General features: G+C 48.6%; 1 protein-coding gene across 1 annotated transcript in view; it reads left to right on the top strand.

The window, feature by feature from the left end:
- Positions 1-5,641: 5,641 nt before the first annotated feature.
- LOC144489709 (ciliated left-right organizer metallopeptidase-like) overlaps positions 5,642-27,066 on the top strand; it is a gene marked incomplete at its 3' end in the record, with an annotated part of 31,821 nt that continues 10,396 nt past the window's right edge. Inside the window, exons 1-3 of the mRNA XM_078207565.1 lie at positions 5,642-5,726; positions 15,521-16,021; positions 26,241-26,334. Coding sequence (XP_078063691.1) covers positions 15,712-16,021; positions 26,241-26,334 — 404 coding nt within the window. The remainder of the gene's footprint in view (positions 5,727-15,520; positions 16,022-26,240; positions 26,335-27,066) is intronic.

The following is a 27,066-nucleotide window of genomic DNA, read 5'->3' as shown; positions in this document are numbered from 1 at the left end:
TTTGTTCTTTGTTCACTAAAAGTTGCTGAAGAGAAGATAAACCTGCTTCATAGAATCCCTACAGTGCAGAAGGAGGCCATTCAGCCCATCGAGTCTGCAGCAACCACAATCCCACCCAGGCCCTCTCCCCATAACCGAGCTGCGGTTTCCTCCCACGGTCCGAAAGACGCGCTGGTTAGGGTGCATTGACCCGAACAGGTGCCGGAGTGTGGGCGACTCGGGGAATTTCACAGTAACTTCATTGCAGTGTTAAAAACTAGAACCAGAGGGCACAGCCTCAGGCTGAAGGGACGATCCTTTAAAACAGAGATGAGGAGGAATTTCTTCAGCCAGAGAGTGGTGAATGTGTGGAACTCTTTGCCGCAGAAGGCTGTGGAGGTCGGGTCATTGAGTGTCTTTAAGACAGAGATAGATCGGTTCTTGATTAATAAGGGGATCAGGGGTTATGGGGAAAAGGCAGGAGAATGGGGATGGGAAAAGGATCAGCCATGATTGAATGGCGGAGCAGACTCGATGGGCCGAGTGGCCTCATTCTGATCCTATGTCTTATGGGAAGCCTTACTAAACTTTACTTTTTTACATGAGCTCGTCCCCCTGACACTAAGGAGCAATTTAGCACGGCCAATCCACCCTAACCAGCACGTCTTTCGGACTGTGGGAGGAAACCGGAGCACCCGGAGGAAACCCACGCAGACACGGGGAGAACGTGCAGACTCCACACAGACAGTGACCCGAGCCGGGAATCGAACCCGGGCCCCTGGCGCTGTGAGGCAGCAGCGCTAAACCCACTGTGTCACCGTGCCACCCTTCTCACGCACATTCCTCACACACACTTTAACAGATTACAAAGCGAGGTATTCCTCTTTCCAGGTTAGGTGTTAGCTCTCAGAGAGGGGGGGGGGGTCCACTTCTCCTTCATCACTAAAGCAAGCGGATGTTGATCCGCACACAACACTGGACTTATGGTGGTTTTAAAATCACCACACGTACGAACAATCTGGTTTGAAGACCGGTACAATGAGGGTAGCCCAGTCGCTCACTGTAACCAGCTGTGACACACCAGTTTTAACAAGTCATACTCAATCTTCTTCAACCTTGGAATGATTTACATATTGCACCGCTCCACGGATGGAGATGTGTGGATAAGAGGGGTCAAAAGCTTTAAGTTTTTAGGTGTCCAGATCACCAACAACCTGTCCTGGTCCCCCCCATGCCGACACTATAGTTAAGAAAGCCCCACCAACGCCTCTACTTTCTCAGAAGACGAAGGAAATTTGTCGTGTCAGCTACGACTCTCACCAACTTTTACAGATGCCCCATAGAAAGCATTCTTTCTGGTTGTATCACAGCTCGGTCTGGGGCTCCTGCTCTGCCCAAGACCGCAAGGAACTACAAAAGGGTCGTGAATGTAGCCCAATCCATCACGCAAACCCAGCCTCCCATCTGTCTACACTTCCCCCGCTGCCTCGGGGAAAAGCAGCCAGCATAATTAAGGACCCCCCCCCCCCACACACCCCGGACATTCTCTCTTCCACCTTTTTCTGTCGGGAAAAAGATACAAAAGTCTGAGGTCACGTACCGACCGACTCAAGAACAGCTTCTTCCCTGCTGCTGCTGTCAGACTTTTGAATGGACCTACCTCGCATTAAGTTGATCTTTCTCTACACCCTAGCTGTGACTGTAACACTGCATTCTGCACCCTCTCCTTTCCTTCTCTATGAACGGTATGCTTTGTCTGTATAGCGCGCAAGAAACAATACTTTTCACTGTATCCCAATACATGTGACAACAATAAATCAAATCGCATCAAATATTAAGATGTTCAGTTGAAGTTCTTCATCCTATTTCTGGGTATTTGAGTCATAATTCTTCCATGGTATAAATTCTTTTTGTAGAATGCTTCTCCTTGAGGGGGCGACCTGATCAAGATTATGAGAGACATGGACAGGGTGGATAGGGAGCAGTGTTCCCCTGAGTTGAAGGGTCAGTCACGAGAGGGACATAGGTTCAAGGTGAGGGGGTGGGAGGTTTAGGGGGGTGGTGTGAGGAAAAACCTTTTTACCCAGGGGGTGGTGAGGGTCTGGAATGCGCTGCCTGGGAGGGTGGTGGAGACGGGATGCCCCACATCCTTTAAGAAGTATCTGGGTGAGCACTTGGCACGTCAGAACATTCAAGGCTGTGGACCAAGGGCTGGAAAATGGGAATAAAGTTTTAAAGTTTATTTATTAGTGTCACAAGTAGGCTTATATTAACACTGCAATGAAGTTACTGTTAAAATCCCCTAGTCATAGGGTCAGGTTTACAGCATGGAAACAGGCCCTTCGGCCCAACTTGTCCATGCTGCCGTATTTGTTTAAAACCCCGAAGCTAATCCCAATTGCCCGCGTTTGGCCCATATCCCTCTATACCCATCGTACCCATGTAAATATCTAAACGCTTTTTAAAAGACAAAATTGTACCCACCTCTACTACTGCCTCTGGCAGCTCGTTCCAGACACTCACCACCCTCTGTGTGAACAAAATTGCCCCTCTGGACACTTCTGTATCTCTCCCCTCTCACCTTAAACCGATGCCCTCTAGTTTTAGACTCCCCTGCCTTTGGGAAAAGATAAGTAAAGTTTTTTTTCAAGTTTATTTATCAGTCACAAGTAAGGCTTACATTAACACTGCAATGAAGTTACTGTGAAAATCCCCTAGTCGTCACACTCCGGCGCCTGTTCGGGTTGCACTGAGGGGGAACTGAGCGTGGCCAATGCACCCTAACCAGCACGTCTTTTGGACTGTGGGAGGAAACCGGAGCACCCGGAGGAAACCCACGCAGACACGGGGAGAACGTGCAGACTCCACACAGACAGTGAGCCGAGCCGGGAATCGAACCCGAGTCCCTGGCGCTGTGACACAGCAGTGCGAACCCACTGTACCACCATGCCGCCCATGTCTAGCTGATCTGTGCCCCTCATTATTTTATAGACCTCTATAAGATCACCCCTCAGCCTCCTACGCTCCAGAGAAAAAAGTCCCAGTCTATCCAGCCTCTCCTTATAACTCAATCCATCAAGTCCCGGTAGCATCCTATGAAATCTTTTCTGCACTCTTTCTAGTTTAATAATATCCTTTCTATAATAGGCTGACCAGAACAGTGCACAGTGACCACACTCCAGCGCCTGTTCGGGTACACTGAGGGAGAATTTAAACGCGGCCCAATGCACCCTAACCAGCACGTCTTTCAGACTGTGGGAGGAAACCGGAGCACCCGGAGGAAACACACACAGACAACGTATAGACTCCCACACAAGCCGGGAATCGAACCCGGGTCCCTGGCGCTGTGAGGCAGCAGCGCTAACCCACTGTCCCACCCCACTGCGCTGATTAGATGGAAAATTACGCAGCAGATACTGGGGAACACCATCACCTGGAGGTTCCCCGTCCGAGTCACTCACCATCAAGATGGTTCAAGATGGCAGCTCACCCTGTGTACAGGGTGTGTGATGACTTCAGCCAAGGCTAATGAGGTTGGCTTGCTCGAGTATGAACTGCGTAATGAGTGTTGGGTGGCACAGTGGGTTAACACTGCGGCCTCACAGCGCCAGGGACCCGGGTTCAATTCCCAGCTTGGGTCACTGTCTGTGCGGAGTCTGCACGTTCTCCCCGTGTCTGCGTGGGTTTCCTCCGGGTGCTCCGGTTTCCACCCACAGTCCGAAAGATGCGCTGGTTAAGGTGCATTCGCATGGCCGATCCACCTAACCTGCACAGCTTTGAACACTAAGGGGCAATTTAGCATGGCCAATCCACCTAACCTGCACAGCTTTGAACACTAAGGGGCAATTTAGCATGGCCAATCCACCTAACCTGCACAGCTTTGGACACTAAGGGGCAATTTAGCATGGCCAATCCACCTAACCTGCACAGCTTTGAACACTAAGGGGCAATTTAGCATGGCCAATCCACCTAACCTGCACAGCTTTGAACACTAAGGGGCAATTTAGCATGGCCAATCCACCTAACCTACACATCTTTGGACACTAAGGGACAATTTAGTATGGCCAATCCACCTAACCTGCACATCTTTGGACACTAAGGGGCAATTTAGCATGGCCAATCCACCTAACCTACACATCTTTGGACACTAAGGGACAATTTAGTATGGCCAATCCACCTAACCTACACATCTTTGGACACTAAGGGACAATTTAGTATGGCCAATCCACCTAACCTGCACATCTTAGGACACTAAGGGGCAATTTAGCATGGCCAATCCCCCTAACCTACACATCTTAGGACACTAAGGGGCAATTTAGCATGGCCAATTCACCTAAACTACACATCTTTGGACACTAAGGGGCAATTTAGCATGGCCAATCCACCTAACCTGCACATCTTTGGACACTGAGGGGCAATTTATCATGGCCAATCCCCCTAACCTGCACATCTTTGGACACTAAGGGACAATTTAGCATTGCCAATCCCCCTAACCTGCACATCTTTGGACACTAAGGGACAATTTAGCATGGCCAATCCCCCTAACCTGCACATCTTTGGACACTAAGGGACAATTTAGCATGGCCAATCCACTTAACCTGCACATCTTTGGACACTAAGGGACAATTTAGCATGGCCAATCCACCCTAACCTACGCATTTTTGGACACTAAGGAACAATTTAGCACGGCCAATCCACCTAACCTGCACATCTTTGGACACTAAGGGACAATTTAGCATGGCCAATCCACCCTAACCTGCACATCTTTGGACACTAAGGGACAATTTAGTATGGCCAATCCACCTAACCTACACATCTTTGGACACTAAGGGGCAATTTAGCATGGCCAATCCACCTAACCTGCACAGCTTTGGACACTAAGGGACAATTTAGCATGGCCGATCCACCTAACCTGCACATCTTTGGACACTAAGGGGGTTCGATTCCCGGCTCGGGTCACTGTCTGTGTGGAGTTTGCACATTCTCCTCGTGTCTGCGTGGGTTTCCTCCGGGTGCTCCGGTTTCCTCCCACAGTCCAAAGATGTGCTGGTTAGGTTGATTGGCCAGGTTAAAAAAAATTGCCCCTTAGAGTCCTGGGATGCGTAGGTTAGAGGGATTAGTGGGTAAAATGTGTGGGGATAGGGCCTGGGTGGGATTGTGGTCGGTGCAGACTCGATGGGCCGAATGGCCTCCTTCTGCACTGTAGGGTTTCTATGATTCTTTCTATCTTTGGACACTAAGGGACAATTTAGCCTGGCCAATCCACTTAACCCGCACATCTTTGGACACTAAGGGGCAATTTAGCACGGCCAATCCACCCTAACCTACACATCTTTGGACACTAAGGGACAATTTAGCCTGGCCAATCCACTTAACCCGCACATCTTTGGACACTAAGGGGCAATTTAGCACGGCCAATCCACCCTAACCTACACATCTTTGGACACTAAGGGACAATTTAGCACGGCCAATCCACCCTAACCTACACATCTTTGGACACTAAGGGACAATTTAGCATGGCCAGCGTAGGGGATTTTCACAGTAACTTCATTGCAGTGTTAATGTAAGCCGTACTTGTGAGACGAATAAATAAACTTTTACTTTACAATCTGCCCTTTGTCTCTCTCTCTCTCTCTCTCTCTCTGCTTCACAAACTGGTTTTTCTGGTTCAGTGACTATGAAACATTCGCCGTGAACTGGAACTTGTAAGAAAACTGCAGCAGAACCAATACAGCTCCCAGATTCTGGTAGGGTAACGTGTCTCGGGAGGGTTTTGAGGGGAGAGAGAGGGAGAGTGTGGAGAGTATCGGCGCGGAGAGTCAGTTTGGAGTCCTCGGTGGCTGGAGCAAGGGTTGCGAATTTGCCTGGTTCGGTGGGCTGGCCAGCGGCTGGCTTCCAGGTGCCTTCCCCCCGGGACTGAGCTTTCAGATTAGGCTCGGTGTGAAAAGCAGGCCGGAACTGTGCACTGAGCTCCCAGCGCGATACAGAGAGCGGGAACTGTACACGGTGCTCCCAGCGCGATACGGAGAGCGGGAACTGTACACGGAGCTCCCAGCGCGATACGGAGAGCGGGAACTGTACACGGAGCTCCCAGTGTGATACAGAGACCGGGAACTGTACACGGAGCTCCCAGCGCGATACGGAGAGCGGGAACTGTACACGGAGCTCCCAGTGTGATACAGAGACCGGGGACTGTACACGGAGCTCCCAGTGTGATACAGAGCCCGGGGACTGTACACGGTGCTCCCAGTGTGATACAGAGACCGGGAACTGTACACGGTGCTCCCAGAGCGATACAGAGACCGGGAGCTGTACACGGTGCTCCCAGAGCGATACAGAGACCGGGAGCTGTACACGGAGCTCCCAGAGCGATACAGAGACCGGGAGCTGTACACGGAGCTCCCAGTGAGATACAGAGACCGGGGACTGTACACGGAGCTCCCAGTGAGATACAGAGACCGGGAACTGTACACGGTGCTCCCAGAGCGATACAGAGACCGGGAGCTGTACACGGAGCTCCCAGTGAGATACAGAGACCGGGGACTGTACACGGAGCTCCCAGTGAGATACAGAGACCGGGAGCTGTACACGGTGCTCCCAGTGAGATACAGAGACCGGGAACTGTACACGGTGCTCCCAGAGCGATACAGAGACCGGGAGCTGTACACGGAGCTCCCAGTGAGATACAGAGACCGGGGAACTGTACACGGAGCTCCCAGAGCGATACAGAGACCGGGAGCTGTACACGGTGCTCCCAGCGCGATACAGAGACCGGGAGCTGTACACGGTGCTCCCAGCGCGATACAGAGACCGGGAGCTGTACACGGAGCTCCCAGAGCGATACAGAGACCGGGAGCTGTACACGGTGCTCCCAGTGAGATACAGAGACCGGGAACTGTACACGGTGCTCCCAGTGAGATACAGAGACCGGGAACTGTACACGGTGCTCCCAGTGAGATACAGAGACCGGGAGCTGTACACGGTGCTCCCAGAGCGATACAGAGACCGGGATCTGTACACGGAGCTCCCAGTGAGATACAGAGACCGGGAACTGTACACGGTGCTCCCAGTGAGATACAGAGACCGGGAACTGTACACGGTGCTCCCAGTGAGATACAGAGACCGGGGACTGTACACGGAGCTCCCAGTGAGATACAGAGACCGGGAGCTGTACACGGTGCTCCCAGAGCGATACAGAGACCGGGAACTGTACACGGAGCTCCCAGTGAGATACAGAGACCGGGAACTGTACACGGAGCTCCCAGTGAGATACAGAGACCGGGGACTGTACACGGAGCTCCCAGTGAGATACAGAGACCGGGAGCTGTACACGGTGCTCCCAGTGTGATACAGAGACCGGGAACTGTACACGGAGCTCCCAGAGCGATACAGAGACCGGGAACTGTACACGGAGCTCCCAGAGCGATACAGAGACCGGGAACTGTACACGGAGCTCCCAGAGCGATACAGAGACCGGGAGCTGTACACGGTGCTCCCAGTGTGATACAGAGACCGGGAGCTGTGTACACGGTGCTCCCAGAGCGATACAGAGACCGGGAGCTGTACACGGTGCTCCCAGAGCGATACAGAGACCGGGAGCTGTACACGGAGCTCCCAGAGCGATACAGAGACCGGGAGCTGTACACGGTGCTCCCAGCACGATACAGAGACCGGGAACTGTACACGGAGCTCCCAGAGCGATACAGAGACCGGGAGCTGTACACGGTGCTCCCAGTGTGATACAGAGACCGGGAACTGTACACGGTGCTCCCAGAGCGATACAGAGACCGGGAGCTGTACACGGAGCTCCCAGCGCGATACAGAGACCGGGAGCTGTACACGGAGCTCCCAGTGTGATACAGAGACCGGGAACTGTACACGGTGCTCCCAGCACGATACAGAGACCGGGAGCTGTACACGGAGCTCCCAGAGCGATACAGAGACCGGGAGCTGTACACGGAGCTCCCAGAGCGATACAGAGACCGGGAACTCTACACGGAGCTCCCAGTGAGATACAGAGACCGGGAACTGTACACGGTGCTCCCAGTGAGATACAGAGACCGGGAACTGTACACGGAGCTCCCAGAGCGATACAGAGACCGGGAACTCTACACGGAGCTCCCAGTGAGATACAGAGACCGGGAACTGTACACGGTGCTCCCAGTGAGATACAGAGACCGGGAACTGTACACGGAGCTCCCAGAGCGATACAGAGACCGGGAACTGTACACGGTGCTCCCAGAGCGATACAGAGACCGGGAGCTGTACACGGTGCTCCCAGAGCGATACAGAGACCGGGAGCTGTACACGGTGCTCCCAGCACGATACAGAGCCCGGGGACTGTACACGGTGCTCCCAGTGTGATACAGAGACCGGGAACTGTACACGGTGCTCCCAGAGCGATACAGAGACCGGGAGCTGTACACGGAGCTCCCAGAGCGATACAGAGACCGGGAGCTGTACACGGAGCTCCCAGTGAGATACAGAGACCGGGGACTGTACACGGAGCTCCCAGTGAGATACAGAGCCCGGGGACTGTACACGGTGCTCCCAGTGTGATACAGAGACCGGGAACTGTACACGGTGCTCCCAGAGCGATACAGAGACCGGGAGCTGTACACGGAGCTCCCAGAGCGATACAGAGACCGGGAGCTGTACACGGAGCTCCCAGTGTGATACAGAGACCGGGAACTGTACACGGAGCTCCCAGAGCGATACAGAGACCGGGAGCTGTACACGGAGCTCCCAGTGAGATACAGAGACCGGGGACTGTACACGGAGCTCCCAGTGAGATACAGAGACCGGGAGCTGTACACGGTGCTCCCAGTGAGATACAGAGACCGGGAACTGTACACGGTGCTCCCAGAGCGATACAGAGACCGGGAGCTGTACACGGAGCTCCCAGTGAGATACAGAGACCGGGGAACTGTACACGGAGCTCCCAGAGCGATACAGAGACCGGGAGCTGTACACGGTGCTCCCAGCGCGATACAGAGACCGGGAGCTGTACACGGTGCTCCCAGCGCGATACAGAGACCGGGAGCTGTACACGGAGCTCCCAGAGCGATACAGAGACCGGGAGCTGTACACGGTGCTCCCAGTGAGATACAGAGACCGGGAACTGTACACGGTGCTCCCAGTGAGATACAGAGACCGGGAACTGTACACGGTGCTCCCAGTGAGATACAGAGACCGGGAGCTGTACACGGTGCTCCCAGAGCGATACAGAGACCGGGATCTGTACACGGAGCTCCCAGTGAGATACAGAGACCGGGAACTGTACACGGTGCTCCCAGTGAGATACAGAGACCGGGAACTGTACACGGTGCTCCCAGTGAGATACAGAGACCGGGGACTGTACACGGAGCTCCCAGTGAGATACAGAGACCGGGAGCTGTACACGGTGCTCCCAGAGCGATACAGAGACCGGGAACTGTACACGGAGCTCCCAGTGAGATACAGAGACCGGGAACTGTACACGGAGCTCCCAGTGAGATACAGAGACCGGGGACTGTACACGGAGCTCCCAGTGAGATACAGAGACCGGGAGCTGTACACGGTGCTCCCAGTGTGATACAGAGACCGGGAACTGTACACGGAGCTCCCAGAGCGATACAGAGACCGGGAACTGTACACGGAGCTCCCAGAGCGATACAGAGACCGGGAACTGTACACGGAGCTCCCAGAGCGATACAGAGACCGGGAGCTGTACACGGTGCTCCCAGTGTGATACAGAGACCGGGAGCTGTGTACACGGTGCTCCCAGAGCGATACAGAGACCGGGAGCTGTACACGGTGCTCCCAGAGCGATACAGAGACCGGGAGCTGTACACGGAGCTCCCAGAGCGATACAGAGACCGGGAGCTGTACACGGTGCTCCCAGCACGATACAGAGACCGGGAACTGTACACGGAGCTCCCAGAGCGATACAGAGACCGGGAGCTGTACACGGTGCTCCCAGTGTGATACAGAGACCGGGAACTGTACACGGTGCTCCCAGAGCGATACAGAGACCGGGAGCTGTACACGGAGCTCCCAGCGCGATACAGAGACCGGGAGCTGTACACGGAGCTCCCAGTGTGATACAGAGACCGGGAACTGTACACGGTGCTCCCAGCACGATACAGAGACCGGGAGCTGTACACGGAGCTCCCAGCACGATACAGAGACCGGGAACTGTCCACGGAGCTCCCAGAGCGATACAGAGACCGGGAACTGTACACGGAGCTCCCAGAGCGATACAGAGACCGGGAGCTGTACACGGAGCTCCCAGAGCGATACAGAGACCGGGAACTCTACACGGAGCTCCCAGTGAGATACAGAGACCGGGAACTGTACACGGTGCTCCCAGTGAGATACAGAGACCGGGAACTGTACACGGAGCTCCCAGAGCGATACAGAGACCGGGAACTCTACACGGAGCTCCCAGTGAGATACAGAGACCGGGAACTGTACACGGTGCTCCCAGTGAGATACAGAGACCGGGAACTGTACACGGAGCTCCCAGAGCGATACAGAGACCGGGAACTGTACACGGTGCTCCCAGAGCGATACAGAGACCGGGAGCTGTACACGGTGCTCCCAGAGCGATACAGAGACCGGGAGCTGTACACGGTGCTCCCAGCACGATACAGAGACCGGGAACTGTACACGGAGCTCCCAGAGCGATACAGAGACCGGGAGCTGTACACGGAGCTCCCAGCGCGATACAGAGACCGGGAGCTGTACACGGAGCTCCCAGTGTGATACAGAGACCGGGAACTGTACACGGTGCTCCCAGAGCGATACAGAGACCGGGAACTGTACACGGTGCTCCCAGAGCGATACAGAGACCGGGAACTGTACACGGTGCTCCCAGAGCGATACAGAGACCGGGAGCTGTACACGGAGCTCCCAGCGCGATACAGAGACCGGGAGCTGTACACGGAGCTCCCAGTGTGATACAGAGACCGGGAACTGTACACGGTGCTCCCAGAGCGATACAGAGACCGGGAACTGTACACGGAGCTCCCAGAGCGATACAGAGACCGGGAACTCTACACGGAGCTCCCAGTGAGATACAGAGACCGGGAACTGTACACGGTGCTCCCAGTGAGATACAGAGACCGGGAACTGTACACGGAGCTCCCAGAGCGATACAGAGACCGGGAACTGTACACGGTGCTCCCAGAGCGATACAGAGACCGGGAGCTGTACACGGTGCTCCCAGAGCGATACAGAGACCGGGAGCTGTACACGGTGCTCCCAGCACGATACAGAGACCGGGAACTGTACACGGAGCTCCCAGAGCGATACAGAGACCGGGAGCTGTACACGGAGCTCCCAGCGCGATACAGAGACCGGGAGCTGTACACGGAGCTCCCAGTGTGATACAGAGACCGGGAACTGTACACGGTGCTCCCAGAGCGATACAGAGACCGGGAACTGTACACGGTGCTCCCAGAGCGATACAGAGACCGGGAACTGTACACGGTGCTCCCAGAGCGATACAGAGACCGGGAGCTGTACACGGAGCTCCCAGCGCGATACAGAGACCGGGAGCTGTACACGGAGCTCCCAGTGTGATACAGAGACCGGGAACTGTACACGGTGCTCCCAGAGCGATACAGAGACCGGGAACTGTACACGGAGCTCCCAGAGCGATACAGAGACCGGGAACTCTACACGGAGCTCCCAGTGAGATACAGAGACCGGGAACTGTACACGGTGCTCCCAGTGAGATACAGAGACCGGGAACTGTACACGGTGCTCCCAGTGTGATACGAAGCCCGGGGACTGTACACGGAGCTCCCAGTGAGATATGGAGAGCGGGGACTGTACACGGAGCTCCCAGTGAGATATGGAGAGCGGGGACTGTACACGGAGCTCCCAGTGTGATACGGAGCCCGGGAACTGTACACAGTGCTCCCAGCGCGATACAGAGACCGGGAGCTGTACACGGAGCTCCCAGAGCGATACAGAGACCGGGAGCTGTACACGGAGCTCCCAGTGTGATACGGAGCCCGGGAACTGTACACGGAGCTCCCAGAGCGATACAGAGACCGGGAACTGTACACGGAGCTCCCAGAGCGATACAGAGACCGGGAGCTGTACACGGAGCTCCCAGCACGATACAGAGACCGGGAGCTGTACACGGTGCTCCCAGTGTGATACGGAGCCCGGGAACTGTACACGGTGCTCCCAGAGCGATACAGAGACCGGGAGCTGTACACGGTGCTCCCAGCACGATACAGAGACCGAGGAACTGTACACGGAGCTCCCAGTGTGATACGGAGCCCGGGAACTGTACACGGTGCTCCCAGAGCGATACAGAGACCGGGAACTGTACACGGAGCTCCCAGTGTGATACGGAGCCCGGGAACTGTACACGGAGCTCCCAGTGAGATACAGAGACCGGGAGCTGTACACGGAGCTCCCAGAGCGATACAGAGACCGGGAGCTGTACACGGTGCTCCCAGTGTGATACGGAGCCCGGGAGCTGTACACAGTGCTCCCAGAGCGATACAGAGACCGGGAACTGTACACGGAGCTCCCAGAGCGATACAGAGACCGGGAGCTGTACACGGTGCTCCCAGTGTGATACGGAGCCCGGGAACTGTACACGGAGCTCCCAGCACGATACAGAGACCGAGGAACTGTACACGGAGCTCCCAGTGAGATACAGAGACCGGGAACTGTACACGGTGCTCCCAGAGCGATACAGAGACCGGGAACTGTACACGGAGCTCCCAGTGTGATACGGAGCCCGGGAACTGTACACGGAGCTCCCAGTGAGATACAGAGACCGGGAGCTGTACACAGTGCTCCCAGAGCGATACAGAGACCGGGAACTGTACACGGAGCTCCCAGAGCGATACAGAGACCGGGAGCTGTACACGGAGCTCCCAGAGCGATACAGAGACCGGGAGCTGTACACGGAGCTCCCAGTGTGATACAGAGAGCGGGAACTGTACACGGAGCTCCCAGTGTGATACAGAGACCGGGAACTGTACACGGTGCTCCCAGCGCGATACAGAGACCGGGAACTGTACACGGTGCTCCCAGAGCGATACAGAGACCGGGAGCTGTACACGGTGCTCCCAGAGCGATACAGAGACCGGGAGCTGTACACGGTGCTCCCAGTGAGATACAGAGAGCGGGAACTGTACACGGAGCTCCCAGAGCGATACAGAGACCGGGGAACTGTACACGGAGCTCCCAGCATGATTCGGAGCCCGGGGACTGTACACGGTGCTCCGAGCGCGATACGAAGCCCGGGGAACTGTACACGGAGCTCCCAGTGTGATACAGAGACCGGGAACTGTACACGGAGCTCCCAGAGCGATACAGAGACCGGGAACTGTACACGGAGCTCCCAGTGAGATACAGAGACCGGGAACTGTACACGGAGCTCCCAGTGTGATACAGAGACCGGGAGCTGTACACGGAGCTCCCAGTGTGATACAGAGACCGGGAACTGTACACGGAGCTCCCAGCACGATAGAGAGACCGGGAGTGTACACGGTGCTCCCAGCGCGATACGAAGCCCGGGGAACTGTACACGGAGCTCCCAGTGTGATACAGAGACCGGGAACTGTACACGGAGCTCCCAGCACGATACAGAGACCGGGAACTGTACACGGAGCTCCCAGCACGATACGGAGAGCGGGAACTGTACACGGAGCTCCCAGTGTGATACAGAGAGCGGGAACTGTACACGGAGCTCCCAGTGTGATACAGAGACCGGGAACTGTACACGGAGCTCCCAGCACGATACAGAGACCGGGAACTGTACACGGAGCTCCCAGCACGATACGGAGAGCGGGAACTGTACACGGAGCTCCCAGTGTGATACAGAGAGCGGGAACTGTACACGGAGCTCCCAGTGTGATACAGAGAGCGGGAACTGTACACGGAGCTCCCAGTGAGATACGGAGCCCGGGAGCTGTACACGGTGCTCCCAGAGTGATACAGAGACCGGGAGCTGTACACGGTGCTCCCAGCACGATACGGAGAGTGGGAACTGTACACGGAGCTCCCAGTGTGATACAGAGACCGGGAGCTGTACACGGTGCTCCCAGCACGATACGGAGAGCGGGAACTGTACACGGAGCTCCCAGAGCGGTACAGAGACCGGGAGCTGTACACGGTGCTCCCAGAGCGATACAGAGACCGGGAACTGTACACGGTGCTCCCAGCACGATACAGAGACCGGGAACTGTACACGGAGCTCCCAGAGCGGTACAGAGACCGGGAGCTGTACACGGTGCTCCCAGCACGATACAGAGACCGGGAACAGTACACGGTGCTCCCAGAGCGATACAGAGACCGGGAGCTGTACACGGTGCTCCCAGCACGATACAGAGACCGGGAACTGTACACGGAGCTCCCAGTGAGATGCAGAGACCGGGAACTGTACACGGAGCTCCCAGTGTGATACAGAGACCGGGGAACTGTACACGGAGCTCCCAGAGCGATACAGAGACCGGGAGCTGTACACGGAGCTCCCAGTGAGATACAGAGACCAGGAACTGTACACGGAGCTCCCAGTGTGATACAGAGACCGGGAACTGTACACGGAGCTCCCAGAGCGATACAGAGACCGGGGAACTGTACACGGTGCTCCCAGCACGATACAGAGACCGGGAACTGTACACGGAGCTCCCAGCACGATACAGAGACCGGGAACTGTACACGGAGCTCCCAGTGAGATGCAGAGACCGGGAACTGTGTACACGGAGCTCCCAGTGTGATACGGAGCCCGGGAACTGTACACGGAGCTCCCAGTGAGATAGAGAGACTGGGAACTGTACGCACAGTGCTCCCAGTGTGATACAGAGACCGGGAGCTGTACACGGTGCTCCCAGAGCGATACAGAGACCGGGAGCTGTACACGGTGCTCCCAGAGCGATACAGAGACCGGGAGCTGTACACGGTGCTCCCAGAGCGATACAGAGACCGGGAGCTGTACACGGTGCTCCCAGCACGATACAGAGACCGGGAACTGTACACGGTGCTCCCAGAGCGATACAGAGACCGGGAGCTGTACACGGTGCTCCCAGCACGATACAGAGACCGGGAACTGTACACGGTGCTCCCAGTGAGATAGAGAGACTGGGAACTGTACGCACAGTACTCCCAGTGAGATACAGAGACCGGGAACTGTGTACACGGTGCTCCCAGCACGATACAGAGACCGGGAACTGTACACGGTGCTCCCAGAGCGATACAGAGACCGGGAACTGTACACGGAGCTCCCAGAGCGATACAGAGACCGGGAACTGTACACGGTGCTCCCAGAGCGATACAGAGACCGGAACTGTACACGGAGCTCCCAGTGAGATACAGAGACCGGGAACTGTACACGGAGCTCCCGTGGGGTTAGGCTAGGGCAGTGGTTCCCAAAGGGTGAGGCGCAGCACAGAGGTTAAGGATCAGGATGAGGAGGTTCAGGATCCAGTCGCAGAGGGTGGAGCTGAGGCCCAGGCCACGGAGTTTGGAGATGAGTCCTTGATGGAGTTTAATCAAAATTAATCTTTTCCTTCTTTAATGACCCCTCCAGGATCCCCGAGGTGAAAGTTGCCGGCTGCCACGGCGATGGTGGAAGGTCGCTGATCGCCAGGGTGGGTCTGGAGTCCGGAATGAGCTGAGAAGACCCCCCCACCTCCCCCACTCTCCCCCACGCTCCCACCCCACTCCCCCTCGGACCCCTGTTCCTGTCTGGGGTGGGGGACGGGGGGGCGGGGGGGAGATATGTCTCCGTCGGTCGCCCCCGGCAACCTCCAGCTCTGCACCTTCAGCCTCCTGGCGATGGCCGCCTGTTGCCTGGGCCGGTGTCTCCACGACGGCGTGCAGCGGAGGGTGGCCGGGGCGACGGCTATCCGTTACGGCGGGCAGCTGGGGCGCTCCGCCCGCCCGGCCCCACCCCCGCCCCGGCCGCTGCCCATCCGGATCGCCGCCCACTACCCCACCGTCCCAAACATGGTGCTGAGCCCAGAGGAGCGGGGACGCCTGAACTCCTCCGTCCAGGAGGCCATCAGGCTGATCGGGGAGCTCCTGGCCGGTGAGTTCACCGCTCGGGACTTCCGCCTGTCTCTCTATGACAGTGATAATCTTCCTGTAGATCCACCTGTTACTGTGCTGGTCTGCCTGTCTCTCTGATTGTTACTGTGTTAATCTGTCTGTCTCTCTGATTGTTACTGTGTTAATCTGTCTGTCTCTCTGATTGTTACTGTGTTAATCTGTCTGTCTCTCTGATTGTTACTGTGTTAATCTGTCTGTCTCTCTGATTGTTACTGTGTTAATCTGTCTGTATCTCTGATTGTTACTGTGTTAATCTGTCTGTATCTCTGATTGTTACTGTGTTAATCTGTCTGTATCTCTGATTGTTACTGTGTTAATCTGTCTGTCTCTCTGATTGTTACTGTGTTAATCTGTCTGTATCTCTGATTGTTACTGTGTTAATCTGTCTGTATCTCTGATTGTTACTGTGTTAATCTGTCTGTCTCTCTGATTGTTACTGTGTTAATCTGTCTGTCTCTCTGATTGTTACTGTGTTAATCTGTCTGTCTCTCTGATTGTTACTGTGTTAATCTGTCTGTATCTCTGATTGTTACTGTGTTAATCTGTCTGTATCTCTGATTGTTACTGTGTTAATCTGTCTGTATCTCTGATTGTTACTGTGTTAATCTGTCTGTATCTCTGATTGTTACTGTGTTAATCTGTCTGTATCTCTGATTGTTACTGTGTTAATCTGTCTGTGTCTCTGATTGTTACTGTGTTAATCTGTCTGTCTCTCTGATTGTTACTGTGTTAATCTGTCTGTCTCTCTGATTGTTACTGTGTTAATCTGTCTGTATCTCTGATTGTTACTGTGTTAATCTGCCTGTATCTCTGATTGTTACTGTGTTAATCTGTCTGTGTCTCTGATTGTTACTGTGTTAATCTGTCTGTGTCTCTGATTGTTACTGTGTTAATCTGTCTGTGTCTCTGATTGTTACTGTGTTAATCTGTCTGTGTCTCTGATTGTTACTGTGTTAATCTGTCTGTATCTCTGATTGTTACTGTGTTAATCTGTCTGTGTCTCTGATTGTTACTGTGTTAATCTGTCTGTGTCTCTGATTGTTACTGTGTTAATCTGTCTGTATCTCTGATTGTTACTGTGTTAATCTGTCTGTGTCTCTGATTGTTACTGTGTTAATCTGCCTGTATCTCTGATTGTTACTGTGTTAATCTGTCTGTATCTCTGATTGTTACTGTGTTAATCTGTCTGTGTCTCTGATTGTTACTGTGTTAATCTGTCTGTATCTCTGATTGTTACTGTGTTAATCTGTCTGTATCTCTGATTGTTACTGTGTTAATCTGTCTGTGTCTCTGATTGTTACTGTGTTAATCTGTCTGTGTCTCTGATTGTTACTGTGTTAATCTGTCTGTCTCTCTGATTGTTACTGTGTTAATCTGCCTGTATCTCTGATTGTTACTGTGTTAATCTGTCTGTATCTCTGATTGTTACTGTGTTAATCTGTCTGTGTCTCTGATTGTTACTGTGTTAATCTGTCTGTATCTCTGATTGTTACTGTGTTAATCTGTCTGTATCTCTGATTGTTACTGTGTTAATCTGTCTGTATCTCTGATTGTTACTGTGTTAATCTGTCTGTATCTCTGATTGTTACTGTGTTAATCTGTCTGTGTCTCTGATTGTTACTGTGTTAATCTGTCTGTATCTCTGATTGTTACTGTGTTAATCTGTCTGTATCTCTGATTGTTACTGTGTTAATCTGTCTGTATCTCTGATTGTTACTGTGTTAATCTGTCTGTCTCTCTGATTGTTACTGTGTTAATCTGTCTGTGTCTCTGATTGTTACTGTGTTAATCTGTCTGTGTCTCTGATTGTTACTGTGCTGGTCTGTCTGTCTCTCTGATTATTACTGTGTTAATCTGTCTGTATCTCTGATTGTTACTGTGTTAATCTGTCTGTATCTCTGATTGTTACTGTGTTAATCTGTCTGTATCTCTGATTGTTACTGTGTTAATCTGCCTGTCTCTCTGATTGTTACTGTGTTAATCTGTCTGTGTCTCCGATTGTTACTGTGTTAATCTGTCTGTGTCTCTGATTGTTACTGTGTTAATCTGTCTGTGTCTCTGATTGTTACTTTGTTAATCTGTCTGTATCTCTGATTGTTACTGTGTTAATCTGTCTGTGTCTCTGATTGTTACTGTGTTAATCTGTCTGTATTGCTGATTGTTACTGTGTTAATCTGTCTGTATCTCTGATTGTTACTGTGTTAATCTGTCTGTGTCTCTGATTGTTACTGTGTTAATCTGTCTGTATTGCTGATTGTTACTGTGTTAATCTGTCTGTGTCTCTGATTGTTACTGTGTTAATCTGTCTGTATTGCTGATTGTTACTGTGTTAATCTGTCTGTCTCTCTGATTGTTACTGTGTTAATCTGTCTGTGTCTCTGATTGTTACTGTGTTAATCTGTCTGTGTCTCTGATTGTTACTGTGCTGGTCTGTCTGTCTCTCTGATTATTACTGTGTTAATCTGTCTGTATCTCTGATTGTTACTGTGTTAATCTGTCTGTATCTCTGATTGTTACTGTGTTAATCTGTCTGTCTCTCTGATTGTTACTGTGTTAATCTGTCTGTGTCTCTGATTGTTACTGTGTTAATCTGTCTGTGTCTCTGATTGTTACTGTGCTGGTCTGTCTGTCTCTCTGATTGTTGCTGTGTTAATCTGTCTGTATCTCTGATTGTTACTGTGTTAATCTGTCTGTGTCTCTGATTGTTGCTGTGTTAATCTGTCTGTATCTCTGATTGTTACTGTGTTAATCTGTCTGTATCTCTGATTGTTACTGTGTTAATCTGTCTGTGTCTCTGATTGTTACTGTGTTAATCTGTCTGTATCTCTGATTGTTACTGTGTTAATCTGTCTGTATCTCTGATTGTTACTGTGTTAATCTGTCTGTATCTCTGATTGTTACTGTGTTAATCTGCCTGTATCTCTGATTGTTACTGTGTTAATCTGTCTGTATCTCTGATTGTTACTGTGTTAATCTGTCTGTATCTCTGATTGTTACTGTGTTAATCTGTCTGTATCTCTGATTGTTACTGTGTTAATCTGCCTGTATCTCTGATTGTTACTGTGTTAATCTGTCTGTATCTCTGATTGTTACTGTGTTAATCTGTCTGTATCTCTGATTGTTACTGTGTTAATCTGTCTGTCTCTCTGATTGTTACTGTGTTAATCTGTCTGTATCTCTGATTGTTACTGTGTTAATCTGTCTGTATCTCTGATTGTTACTGTGTTAATCTGCCTGTATCTCTGATTGTTACTGTGTTAATCTGTCTGTATCTCTGATTGTTACTATGTTAATCTGTCTGTGTCTCTGATTGTTACTGTGTTAATCTGTCTGTATCTCTGATTGTTACTGTGTTAATCTGTCTGTCTCTCTGATTGTTACCGTGTTAATCTGTCTGTATCTCTGATTGTTACTGTGTTAATCTGTCTGTGTCTCTGATTGTTACTGTGTTAATCTGCCTGTATCTCTGATTGTTACTGTGTTAATCTGTCTGTCTCTCTTATTGTTACCGTGTTAATCTGTCTGTATCTCTGATTGTTACCGTGTTAATCTGTCTGTATCTCTGATTGTTACTGTGTTAATCTGTCTGTATCTCTGATTGTTACTGTGTTAATCTGTCTGTATCTCTGATTGTTACCGTGTTAATCTGTCAGTATCTCTGATTGTTACCGTGTTAATCTGTCTGTATCTCTGATTGTTACTGTGTTAATCTGTCTGTGTCTCTGATTGTTACTGTGTTAATCTGTCTGTGTCTCTGATTGTTACTGTGTTAATCTGTCTGTATCTCTGATTGTTACTGTGTTAATCTGTCTGTATCTCTGATTGTTACTGTGTTAATCTGTCTGTGTCTCTGATTGTTACTGTGTTAATCTGTCTGTGTCTCTGATTGTTACTGTGTTAATCTGTCTGTATCTCTGATTGTTACTGTGTTAATATGTCTGTATCTCTGATTGTTACTGTGTTAATCTGTCTGTGTCTCTGATTGTTACTGTGTTAATCTGTCTGTGTCTCTGATTGTTACTGTGTTAATATGTCTGTATCTCTGATTGTTACTGTGTTAATCTGTCTGTATCTCTGATTGTTACCGTGTTAATCTGTCTGTATCTCTGATTGTTACTGTGTTAATCTGTCTGTATCTCTGATTGTTACCGTGTTAATCTGTCTGTATCTCTGATTGTTACTGTGTTAATCTGTCTGTATCTCTGATTGTTACTGTGTTAATCTGCCTGTATCTCTGATTGTTACTGTGTTAATCTGTCTGTATCTCTGATTGTTACTGTGTTAATCTGTCTATATCTCTGATTGTTACTGTGTTAATCTGTCTGTGTCTCGGATTGTTACTGTGTTAATCTGTCTGTGTCTCTGATTGTTACTGTGTTAATCTGCCTGTATCTCTGATTGTTACTGTGTTAATCTGCCTGTATCTCTGATTGTTACTGTGTTAATCTGTCTGTATCTCTGATTGTTACTGTGTTAATCTGTCTGTGTCTCTGATTGTTACTGTGTTAATCTGTCTGTGTCTCTGATTGTTGCTGTGTTAATCTGTCTGTATCTCTGATTGTTACTGTGTTAATCTGTCTGTGTCTCTGATTGTTGCTGTGTTAATCTGTCTGTATCTCTGATTGTTACTGTGTTAATCTGTCTGTATCTCTGATTGTTACTGTGTTAATCTGTCTGTCTCTCTGATTGTTACTGTGTTAATCTGTCTGTATCTCTGATTGTTACTGTGTTAATCTGTCTGTATCTCTGATTATTACTGTGTTAATCTGTCTGTATCTCTGATTGTTACTGTGTTAATCTGTCTGTATCTCTGATTGTTACTGTGTTAATCTGTCTGTATCTCTGATTGTTACTGTGTTAATCTGTCTGTGTCTCTGATTGTTACTGTGTTAATCTGTCTGTATCTCTGATTGTTACTGTGTTAATCTGTCTGTATTGCTGATTGTTACTGTGTTAATCTGTCTGTATCTCTGATTGTTACTGTGTTAATCTGTCTGTGTCTCTGATTGTTACTGTGTTAATCTGTCTGTATCTCTGATTGTTACTGTGTAAATCTGTCTGTATCTCTGATTGTTACTGTGTTAATCTGTCTGTATCTCTGATTGTTACTGTGTTAATCTGTCTGTATCTCTGATTGTTACTGTGCTGGTCTGTCTGTATCTCTGATTGTTGCTGTGTTAATCTGTCTGTATCTCTGATTGTTACTGTGCTGGTCTGTCTGTATCTCTGATTGTTGCTGTGTTAATCTGTCTGTATCTCTGATTGTTACTGTGTTAATCTGTCTGTATCTCTGATTGTTACTGTGTTAATCTGTCTGTGTCTCTGATTGTTACTGTGTTAATCTGTCTGTATCTCTGATTGTTACTGTGTTAATCTGCCTGTCTCTCTGATTGTTACTGTGTTAATCTGTCTGTGTCTCTGATTGTTACTGTGTTAATCTGTCTGTATCTCTGATTGTTACTGTGTTAATCTGTCTGTATCTCTGATTGTTACTGTGTTAATCTGTCTGTATCTCTGATTGTTACTGTGTTAATCTGTCTGTGTCTCTGATTGTTACTGTGTTAATCTGTCTGTGTCTCTGATTGTTACTGTGTTAATCTGTCTGTGTCTCTGATTGTTACTGTGTTAATCTGTCTGTATCTCTGATTGTTACTGTGTTAATCTGTCTGTATCTCTGATTGTTACTGTGTTAATCTGTCTTTATCTCTGATTGTTACTGTGTTAATCTGTCTGTGTCTCTGATTGTTACTGTGTTAATCTGTCTGTGTCTCTGATTGTTACTGTGTTAATCTGTCTGTATCTCTGATTGTTACTGTGTTAATCTGTCTGTATCTCTGATTGTTACTGTGTTAATCTGTCTGTATCTCTGATTGTTACTGTGTTAATCTGTCTGTGTCTCTGATTGTTACTGTGTTAATCTGTCTGTGTCTCTGATTGTTACTGTGTTAATCTGTCTGTGTCTCTGATTGTTACTGTGTTAATCTGCCTGTATCTCTGATTGTTACTGTGTTAATCTGTCTGTATCTCTGATTGTTACTGTGTTAATCTGTCTGTGTCTCTGATTGTTACTGTGTTAATCTGTCTGTATCTCTGATTGTTACTGTGTTAATCTGTCTATATCTCTGATTGTTACTGTGTTAATCTGTCTGTGTCTCTGATTGTTACTGTGTTAATCTGTCTGTGTCTCTGATTGTTACTGTGTTAATCTGTCTGTGTCTCTGATTGTTACTGTGTTAATCTGTCTGTATCTCTGATTGTTACTGTATTAATCTGTCTGTATCTCTGATTGTTACTGTGTTAATCTGTCTGTGTCTCTGATTGTTACTGTGTTAATCTGTCTGTGTCTCTGATTGTTACTGTGTTAATCTGTCTGTGTCTCTGATTGTTACTGTGTTAATCTGTCTGTATCTCTGATTGTTACTGTGTTAATCTGTCTGTATCTCTGATTGTTGCTGTGTTAATCTGTCTGTAGCTCTGATTGTTACTATGTTAATCTGTCTGTGTCTCTGATTGTTACTGTGTTAATCTGTCTGTGTCTCTGATTGTTACTGTGTTAATCTGTCCGTATCTCTGATTGTTACTGTGTTAATCTGTCTGTGTCTCTGATTGTTACTGTGTTAATCTGTCTGTATTGCTGATTGTTACTGTGTTAATCTGTCTGTATCTCTGATTGTTACTGTGTTAATCTGTCTGTATCTCTGATTGTTACTGTGTTAATCTGTCTGTATCTCTGATTGTTACTGTGTTAATCTGTCTGTATCTCTGATTGTTACTGTGTTAATCTGTCTGTGTCTCTGATTGTTACTGTGTTAATCTGTCTGTATCTCTGATTGTTACTGTGTTAATCTGTCTGTCTCTCTGATTGTTACTGTGTTAATCTGTCTGTCTCTCTGATTGTTACTGGGTTAATCTGCCTGTATCTCTGATTGTTACTGTGTTAATCTGTCTGTGTCTCTGATTGTTCCTGTGTTAATCTGTCTGTATCTCTGATTGTTACTGTGTTAATCTGTCTGTATCTCTGATTGTTACTGTGTTAATCTGTCTGTCTCTCTGATTGTTACTGTGTTAATCTGTCTGTGTCTCTGATTGTTACTGTGTTAATCTGTCTGTATCTCTGATTGTTACTGTGTTAATCTGTCTGTATCTCTGATTGTTACTGTGTTAATCTGTCTGTCTCTCTGATTGTTACTGTGTTATTCTGCCTGTCTCTCTGATTGTTACTGTGTTAATCTGTCTGTATCTCTGATTGTTACTGTGTTAATCTGTCTGTATCTCTGATTGTTACTGTGTTAATCTGTCTGTCTCTCTGATTGTTACTGGGTTAATCTGCCTGTATCTCTGATTGTTACTGTGTTAATCTGTCTGTGTCTCTGATTGTTACTGTGTTAATCTGTCTGTATCTCTGATTGTTACTGTGTTAATCTGTCTGTATCTCTGATTGTTACTGTGTTCATCTGTCTGTCTCTCTGATTGTTACTGTGTTAATCTGTCTGTGTCTCTGATTGTTACTGTGTTAATCTGCCTGTCTCTCTGATTGTTACTGTGTTAATCTGTCTGTATCTCTGATTGTTACTGTGTTAATCTGTCTGTATCTCTGATTGTTACTGTGTTAATCTGTCTGTATCTCTGATTGTTACTGTGTAAATCTGTCTGTATCTCTGATTGTTACTGTGTTAATCTGTCTGTATCTCTGATTGTTACTGTGTTAATCTGTCTGTATCTCTGATTGTTACTGTGTTAATCTGTCTGTATCTCTGATTGTTACTGTGTTAATCTGTCTGTATCTCTGATTGTTACTGTGTTAATCTGTCTGTGTCTCTGATTGTTACTGTGTTAATCTGTCTGTGTCTCTGATTGTTACTGTGTTAATCTGTCTGTATCTCTGATTGTTACTGTGTTAATCTGTCTGTGTCTCTGATTGTTACTGTGTTAATCTGTCTGTATCTCTGATTGTTACTGTGTTAATCTGTCTGTGTCTCTGATTGTTACTGTGTTAATCTGTCTGTATCTCTGATTGTTACTGTGTTAATCTGTCTATATCTCTGATTGTTACTGTGTTAATCTGTCTGTGTCTCTGATTGTTACTGTGTTAATCTGTCTGTGTCTCTGATTGTTACTGTGTTAATCTGTCTGTGTCTCTGATTGTTACTGTGTTAATCTGTCTGTATCTCTGATTGTTACTGTATTAATCTGTCTGTATCTCTGATTGTTACTGTGTTAATCTGTCTGTGTCTCTGATTGTTACTGTGTTAATCTGTCTGTGTCTCTGATTGTTACTGTGTTAATCTGTCTGTGTCTCTGATTGTTACTGTGTTAATCTGTCTGTATCTCTGATTGTTACTGTGTTAATCTGTCTGTATCTCTGATTGTTGCTGTGTTAATCTGTCTGTAGCTCTGATTGTTACTGTGTTAATCTGTCTGTGTCTCTGATTGTTACTGTGTTAATCTGTCTGTGTCTCTGATTGTTACTGTGTTAATCTGTCTGTATCTCTGATTGTTACTGTGTTAATCTGTCTGTGTCTCTGATTGTTACTGTGTTAATCTGTCTGTATTGCTGATTGTTACTGTGTTAATCTGTCTGTATCTCTGATTGTTACTGTGTTAATCTGTCTGTATCTCTGATTGTTACTGTGTTAATCTGTCTGTATCTCTGATTGTTACTGTGTTAATCTGTCTGTATCTCTGATTGTTACTGTGTTAATCTGTCTGTGTCTCTGATTGTTACTGTGTTAATCTGTCTGTATCTCTGATTGTTACTGTGTTAATCTGTCTGTCTCTCTGATTGTTACTGTGTTAATCTGTCTGTCTCTCTGATTGTTACTGGGTTAATCTGCCTGTATCTCTGATTGTTACTGTGTTAATCTGTCTGTGTCTCTGATTGTTCCTGTGTTAATCTGTCTGTATCTCTGATTGTTACTGTGTTAATCTGTCTGTATCTCTGATTGTTACTGTGTTAATCTGTCTGTCTCTCTGATTGTTACTGTGTTAATCTGTCTGTGTCTCTGATTGTTACTGTGTTAATCTGTCTGTATCTCTGATTGTTACTGTGTTAATCTGTCTGTATCTCTGATTGTTACTGTGTTAATCTGTCTGTCTCTCTGATTGTTACTGTGTTATTCTGCCTGTCTCTCTGATTGTTACTGTGTTAATCTGTCTGTATCTCTGATTGTTACTGTGTTAATCTGTCTGTATCTCTGATTGTTACTGTGTTAATCTGTCTGTCTCTCTGATTGTTACTGGGTTAATCTGCCTGTATCTCTGATTGTTACTGTGTTAATCTGTCTGTGTCTCTGATTGTTACTGTGTTAATCTGTCTGTATCTCTGATTGTTACTGTGTTAATCTGTCTGTATCTCTGATTGTTACTGTGTTCATCTGTCTGTCTCTCTGATTGTTACTGTGTTAATCTGTCTGTGTCTCTGATTGTTACTGTGTTAATCTGCCTGTCTCTCTGATTGTTACTGTGTTAATCTGTCTGTATCTCTGATTGTTACTGTGTTAATCTGTCTGTATCTCTGATTGTTACTGTGTTAATCTGTCTGTATCTCTGATTGTTACTGTGTAAATCTGTCTGTATCTCTGATTGTTACTGTGTTAATCTGTCTGTATCTCTGATTGTTACTGTGTTAATCTGTCTGTATCTCTGATTGTTACTGTGTTAATCTGTCTGTATCTCTGATTGTTACTGTGTTAATCTGTCTGTATCTCTGATTGTTACTGTGTTAATCTGTCTGTGTCTCTGATTGTTACTGTGTTAATCTGTCTGTGTCTCTGATTGTTACTGTGTTAATCTGTCTGTATCTCTGATTGTTACTGTGTTAATCTGTCTGTGTCTCTGATTGTTACTGTGTTAATCTGTCTGTATTGCTGATTGTTACTGTGTTAATCTGTCTGTATCTCTGATTGTTACTGTGTTAATCTGTCTGTATCTCTGATTGTTACTGTGTTAATCTGTCTGTATCTCTGATTGTTACTGTGTTAATCTGTCTGTATCTCTGATTGTTACTGTGTTAATCTGTCTGTATCTCTGATGGTTACAGTATTAATCTGCCTGTATCTCTGATTGTTACTGTGTTAATCTGTCTGTGTCTCTGATTGTTGCTGTGTTAATCTGCCTGTATCTCTGATGGTTACAGTATTAATCTGTCTGTATCACTGATGGTTACAGTATTAATCTGTCTGTATCTCTGTCTATTCCAGTGGTTCGAGTTCCTGACAGTTTGTTGCTCTCTCGTGATATGGATGAATATTGCAAGTCTGTCTGGAGAAATGCCTCATTGCCCAATTACAACAAGTAAGTCAGTGAGGGATATCCCTCCGTCTCTCTCTCCCATTCCCCAGCTCCCTGTCTCTCTCAGTCTCACCCTCCCCTTCTATCTCTCTCTCTCTCTCTCTCTGTCTTCATGGGTTGGCGCGGTAGCACAGTGGGTTAGCACTGCTGCCTCACAGCGCCAGGGACCCGGGTTCGATTCCCGGCTTGGGTCACTGTCTGTGCGGACTCTGCACGTTCTCCCCGTGTCTGCGTGGGTTTCCTCCGGGTGCCCTGGTTTCCTCCCACAGTCTGAAAGACGTGCCGGTTCGGGTGCATTGGCCGTGCTAAATTCTCCCTCAGTGTACCCGAACAGGGGCCGGAGTGTGGCCACTAGGGGATTCTCACAGTAACATTTTTTAGTTAATTTAATAATGTCACAAGTCTCATCCATTAACACCGCAATGAAGTTACTGTGAAAATCCCCCTAGTCGCCACACTCCGGCGCCTGTTTGGGTAACACTGAGGGAGAATTTAGCACGGCCAATGCACCCGAACCCGCACGTCTTTCAGACTGTGGGAGGAAACCGGAGCACCCGGAGGAAACCCACGCAGACACGGGGAGAACGTGCAGACTCCACACAGACAGTGACCCGAGCCGGGAATCGAACCCGGGTCCCTGGCGCTGTGAGGCAGCAGTGCTAACCCATCATGCCGTTAAGCTAAGCCTACTTGTGACACCAATAAAAGAGCTTAAAATTTAAATAATAAATAAAC

The sequence above is a fragment of the Mustelus asterias genome, unplaced genomic scaffold (assembly GCF_964213995.1).
Source record: "Mustelus asterias unplaced genomic scaffold, sMusAst1.hap1.1 HAP1_SCAFFOLD_2459, whole genome shotgun sequence".
NCBI lineage: Eukaryota > Metazoa > Chordata > Chondrichthyes > Carcharhiniformes > Triakidae > Mustelus > Mustelus asterias.
The sequence above is the reverse complement of the archived record's forward strand: the minus strand, read 5'-3'. Positions and strand labels throughout refer to the sequence as shown.